The 6376-nt window shown below is 44.2% G+C and overlaps 1 protein-coding gene across 2 annotated transcripts in view; it reads left to right on the forward strand.

Annotated features, from left to right (window-relative positions):
* Window positions 1-6376, forward strand: part of ENTPD3 (ectonucleoside triphosphate diphosphohydrolase 3) — a 35407-nt gene that overhangs the window by 13080 nt on the left and 15951 nt on the right. For both annotated transcript variants that reach the window (XM_012808026.1, XM_003794486.3), the window contains exon 4: window positions 812-929. In XM_012808026.1, the coding sequence (XP_012663480.1) occupies window positions 812-929 (118 nt within the window). The remainder of the gene's footprint in view (window positions 1-811; window positions 930-6376) is intronic.

Raw genomic sequence — 6376 nt, forward strand, 5'->3', positions numbered from 1 at the left:
TACCGAGGGTGACAAAATGAGACTCTGTCTCAAGAAAAAAAAAGGAAAAAAAGAAATGGTCCAGGGCTCCCAGCAGCTCTCCTGTGCACAGCCAGCCCCAGCATTGCCCCACACCTGTCTGTTTGTGCATAGGCATATTAGTAAAGTGGGAACAATGTGTCAGTAGTATTTTATATTTTGTTTTCTTCTCCTTAATTATGAATACTTTAATTCTGAGGGCTGATGTAGGTGCTAACATATGCATGTGAGAATTTCCTACGTTTTCTTCCTATCGTTTTCTTTCATTTGTTTATTTCCTGGCTATGATAAGCCTAGGTGTTTGGAGAATAGAGGGCATCCAGATGACTAAGCATTCATTTCCCTTCTGAGACCCTCATGGCTCCTCCTCAGAGGTCCGGATGAGGTCTTTGTGTGCAAGATCCGTGGAGTACAATTAATTCTCGACCTGTGTATTAGGATCATCTGGGGAGCTTTAAAACCCGCTGATGCCTAGGTCCACTTTCAGAGATTCTGATTTATTAGGTCTGGGTTAACCCGGGCACTGGGAGTTTTTGAGGCTCCCCAGGTCATTAGAACGCAGGGCCAAGACTGAGAACCTGCCCTAAAACCTGTTTCCCTCACCTCATCCTCCTCCCTCACAGTCCACAGAGACAAAAATTGGGTTGGAGAAAATAGTTTTCTCTTCTCGGTCAGCCCCACCCTAAGTGAAGCAGTGTGGTTTAAGGTATTGGGGACTCTCAGTGCCCACTGGGAAAGGAGTCCTCAGAGAGGCCCATCCCACTTCTGACTCTCCCTTCCCCTTTTTATTCAGTATGGAATCGTGCTGGATGCCGGGTCTTCCAGAACCACAGTCTACGTGTATCAGTGGCCAGCAGAGAAGGAGAATAATACCGGAGTGGTCAGTCAAATCTTCAAATGTAGTGTGAAAGGTAAGGACCGAAGTCCGTTTGGGAGGACCGAAAGAAAGGTAGAGTCCTAAGTCCTCTGGAGGCCTAGCGAGGTCCTGAGAAGCTACCCGGAGGCAGGGACTGAGGTGGGACTTGGGGGTCGGGCAAGTGCTATGGGATCTTGTGCTAGTGCGGCTCCTTCTAGCACGACAACCTCGCTCCAGGCACTTTCCCTCTCTGGGCCTCAGTTTTCTCATCTGTAAACGTGGGGCTGAATGTCAGGAACTGTGAACGGTCTGCGAGTTGACCACATTGTGTTTTTATGGATGCTGGAAGACATCAGGCTCCTGGGTCAGAAACAAAGGCAGTTTGTCACAGCAGTAACCAGAGTATCAGTGTTTTCTTGAACTGGTTCTCTGACTGCCAGTTTGCACAGGATGATAACAAAGAGGGCCAGACAGTATGTGCTCATGCAGTGAATTCTGTTTACAAAAAGGAGGCCTGAGATTATTTTTCTTTTGAGACAAGAGTCTCACTTTGTCCTCCTTGGTAGAGTGCCGTGGTGTCACAGCTCACAGCAACCTCCAACTCTTGGGCTCAAGCTGTTCTCTTGCCTCAGTCTCTCAAGTAGCTGGGACTACAGGAACCCTCCCAGCTATTTTTTTCGAGATGAGGTCTTGCTCAGGCTCAGGCTGGTCTCAAACTCATGAGCTCAGGCAGTCCACCCGTCTCGGCCTCCCAGAGTGCTAGGATTATAGGCGTGAGCCACCGCACCTGGCAAACCTGAGATTATTTATAATGGGCAGGAGGCATGCCTGCCTTTGCTCTGGAAGAATATCTTTGTCTTCCAAGGCTTCTTGCTATGCAAACATCCGTAAAAAGATACTCAGGAATAGAGGCAGTCAGCACTTCTGCTCATAAGACGTGGAGAAACGCAGACATATGTGGAAAATTTGTCTTCCAACAGGGCAAGGAATGGCTGGGTATATTGGGAGTGAGTAAGGAGGGGCATTGACAGTGTGTAAACAGATGAGCTTGGCTCTGTTCCAGTGAAGCTTTATTTATGGACACCGACATTTTGAATTTGTACACCTCTCACGTCACAAAATGCTGGAGGCTGAGGCAGGAAGATCACTTCAGCCCAAGACTTGGAGGCTGCAGTGAGCTATGTTAGGGCTTCTGCCCTCCAGCCTAGGTGACAGAGTAAGATGTTATCTCAAAAAATAAAAAAAATTTAAAAATTAATAAATGTGAAAATTCTCTTAGTTCACAGGTTGTACAAAAAGGTGGTAACTATAGGCTGCCAACGCCTGAAATAGAATATCACAGCATCTTTAATTACCATCCATGAAACTCCCTGCCTTCCCAAAAGCATATTCAGAATTTTATGTTAGTTGTGTCCTTGTTCTTCTTGATAGTTTTGTCTTATGTATGTAGTCTTTCCTGTTTTTGAAAATGAAATCAAGCAAGTATTTATATAAAAGAAACCAAGCATACATTTTTCTGTAATTTGCTTTGTTCACTAACATTGGATTTTTAAGGTTCATCTATATATTAGTATCTATGGCTCGTTTATTTTTCTCTATTGATGGACATTTGTGTTTCTTTGGTTATGAATAATATTGACTGCATTTTTATGTATTTTGGCCATGTCTGTTTTCTGTGAAATGTCTTTTCATGTCTTTTGATAATTTTTCTACTGAATTGCTTGATATTTTCTTACTGATTCATTGAAATTCTTTATAACTATTCTGAATATGAATACTTTGCTAATATTATTATATCAATACTAATAATAACTTCTCATAGTTTATAATTTGTGTTTATAGTTTCTCCATGGTATCTTTTTTTTTTTTTTCTCTTGAGACAGTCTTACTATGTCGCCCTCGGTTAGAGTGCTCTGGCATCACAGCTCACAGCAACCTCAAACTCTTGGGCTCAAGAGATTCCCTTGCCTCAGCTTCCCAAGTAGCTGGGACTATGGGTGCTCACCACAATACCTGGCTATTTTTCTGTTGCAGTTGTCTCCCAGGCTGGATTCGAACCCACCACCTCAGTGTATGTGGTCAATGCCATAACCACTGTGCTTCGGGCGCAGAGCCCATGGTATCTTTTTATGAGTAGAAGTTCTTAATTTTTTTGTAAGTACAACTATCAATCTTCTCCTTTGTGGTTTCTCTTTTGCATGTTTTCTGTAAGACATCCTTTCCTATCCTGAGCTCATAAAGATACCCCTTCTATCACAAGTGTCATAATTTTTCCCCTTACAATTAATCTTTAGTCCACATAATTAGGCCCAGTTCATAAGTATGTGCATGTGTAGGATTTTTTAAAGCCACCCTCTTCCTCCTTAGAGCATTAAGATCTTTTAGTTGGCCTGGTGCTTTCTAACCAGTGTGTCCTGATTGTGCTCGGTGTGTCTTTCAGCCCACAGAGCAACAGGTTCCGCACTGTGGACCTGTCTTCCTTCCAGGACACTCCTTCATTTCCTTCAGTGAAAGGAATACTGAAATATTCCAGTGCTGAAATGCTCCATTGTAAGTTCATAGGATTTGTGGCATTGAAAAAGTCAGGAAGCAGGGTTAGACTTTTCCACCAATAGACCCAGAGTCTTCTTTGGACAACCAGGTGAGGCAGCCTGGAGCCGGTGTCCAGGTACTGCAGGCAGGTTAGGTTCTTTAGAAACAGATATTGAGACAGAATTTGGGTTAGAAACCCACTCCTGTGGCAGAAAAGGTGGGGCAGAAAAAGAAGTCCAGCTTCAACTCTTACCTGCTGAAGCTGCAGCCAGTCAGTTACTCTGCACTGGGTTAAGATGGCATGAAGTGATGGGGCACTGTTGCCATTGCTTACTGGGTGTTTACCACCCCCGAAAGGGCAAGGTCTTAAGCAAGGCAGCTCTCTGCAACTGAGGCAAACCCCTAAGGAGCTGACGGCTGGGACAAGACTTCTTTATTGGAAGGGGTTCTGTGTAGCATGGCTTTGAGTTTACTGCAATAGGGGGCTTAGACGTTTTCCAAGTGTTGCTTTCAGTGTTATCCACAAGACACAGGCAGCAGAGCTCTGGCCTCAGCCAGCGATCCCAGGTCTGTTCAGCTAACTTCTGAGCCATTTCCTCACATCTAAGCATGACAGAAGGCAGCAGGACGTTTCTTTTGGAAAGAGAGACCACCTGCTCTAAGAAAAGAGAGACTAAGGTAGGGTAGTGATTAAGACTGTGCCCCATGTCTACTCTGTGAATTCTGGAAAGTTATCTAACCTCTCTTTTGACCCTTTAAAATAAAAAACCATAAGTAATAATAGTATTAGCTACCTCTATAGGACTGATTTAAAGATTAAACAACAGGGCAGTGCCTGTGGCTCAAAGGAGTAGGGCACTGGCCCCATATGCCAGAGGTGGTGGGTTCAAACCCAGCCCTAGCCAAAAACTTGCAAAAAAAAAAAAAATTAAACAACACAACATTATAAAGCAGGTAGCAAATGTGTGGCATACAGCAAGCGTTTAATAAGTATTAGTAGTTATTATTCGTGGGGCACTACAACCTGGAGCTCCTGGTTGAGCTTCTTGCCGACAGCTACTCCGTCCCATAGTCACAAGATCTCTGTCTTTAGACTTTTAAGAGCAATTCAACTAAGTCAGTCCTGGTGGCTTTGTAGGGAGAGGTGGGAGTGTCATGGGGAAAGGTCACAGGCAGTTCCTCAGTGAAAGGGCCCCGTGGCCCACAGAGTCATGGATCCCACAGCACATCTATAAATGGATCTTCCCTTCTTTGATCACAGAAGCCTCAGGGATCCGCATATACTCAGAATGAACAAAGACCAGTAATTAAAGCTGAAATTATAGAGTTGAAATTCAGCAAGTGTCATATCCTCAAAGACTGCGGCTTCTCCAAAGATATTTTGCATTTCTGGTTCTCGGTTGCCGATTTCCCAGGACTCCGCTGCCTTGGGCAGACAGAAGGAGCAGTAAATGCTTGCTCACCCTGCAGTGACTCTCAGACGTCCAGGCCCTCAGAAATTTCTTTCTCTCAGGGTCCCTGGTGAGTATCATTCCTCAGCTGCTGCTGTTTTCCACAAGTTCATCCCCGGTGTCTGCAGCTTTAGCTTTTCTGGTGAAACCATTCTCTTGAGGGCCTGCTTCCTTGCAAGCCTCTCTTTTTTGTGCTTATGCCTGCTGTGGCCTTATCCCCAAGGGACGTTCCCAGTGTCTTTCCTTTAAGCCAGTGATTAGAAATCCTTTAAGCTCCACTGCAGCTTAACTATCTCCTCCATTGAAGTGCCTTGAAGGATTGCTTTAGGGACCAGGTTCGTAGTATGGGACAGCATCTTTTACCAATAATTGGCCAGAACCCAAACTTAGGCACCTATCTTTTGCTTCTGTCCCACCTTTGGGTAAGTTTTGTGCCATCTGTTCAACCCTGCCTTTCCATGTTGAAATAGTAATTTCGGTGCTCTTTTCATGGAGTTGTAAACCCCGTATTTCAGGAATTTGTGAGCCCCATCTCCTTATTCATGAGAGGAGGCTTCAGGGATCTTACACAGATAGGCCTCTGGGTGACATGCCCCAAGTTTTAGCCATTCTATTTTGCCCTCACCAGCTGCTCTCCAGAGAGCAGCTATCGCAGATTGTATTTTGTTTGCCCCAGGGACTACACAATCCCCTTATTAGAGAGTTGTATGCTGGCTTAAAAGTCTCATTGATTGATTGATTCATTCATTCACTTAATAAATATATATTAGATGCCTGACAACATATTTCCCAACTGTTCTTGGCACTGGGAATTAAAAAATAAACAAAATTTATCAAGTCTCTGCAGTTAGGTGAAGAAAACAGACAAAGACCCAATGGATATGCAGTAAGGGAAACATGCTAGGAAGAGCAATCAAGCGAGAGAGCTGTCATACTATTTTAGACAGGATTGTCAGTGAGTGACAAAGAAGTTGACAGTTAAGCAGAGACAAAAGTGAAATGAGAGGGGGAGGTTCCCCCCAGTGTAATTGCTGGGGGGAAGAACATGCTGAACAGAAGACGTGGCGAGGAAAAGGCCAGGAATGGAATCTGCTTGGCATTTTCTAGGAAAAGCCAAGGGGCCAGTATAGCTGGGAAAAAGGTGAGAAATAAGACCAGAACGGTAGCCAAGCCTCTACATTGAGTTGGCAATTTACAGGAAATACAAGGGGACAAGTAAGATATTAATGCAACTGTGTGGTACAATCAGCAAACTCTAAACTATAAAAACTCTGCAAGCCAAAGAAATTGCAAGGAAATATTTAATTTAATAATTTCAAGGAAAAAATAGAAAAGGAAAAAAGAACCAATAGATTAAAAGAGACTTACAATTGCCATGTATGGCATTTCTTGGGATCCTATTTCACACAAGAGAGGGGGAAAGGGGAGCAGAGGAAGGAAGTGAGGGAAAGATTGAGAGAAGTTGGGTGGTGCCTGTGGCTCAAAGAGTAGGGCGCTGGCCCCATATGCTGGAAGTGGC

The sequence above is a fragment of the Otolemur garnettii genome, unplaced genomic scaffold, assembly GCF_000181295.1.
Source record: "Otolemur garnettii isolate 467f Iridium unplaced genomic scaffold, OtoGar3 scaffold00082, whole genome shotgun sequence".
Classification (NCBI taxonomy): Eukaryota; Metazoa; Chordata; class Mammalia; order Primates; family Galagidae; genus Otolemur; species Otolemur garnettii.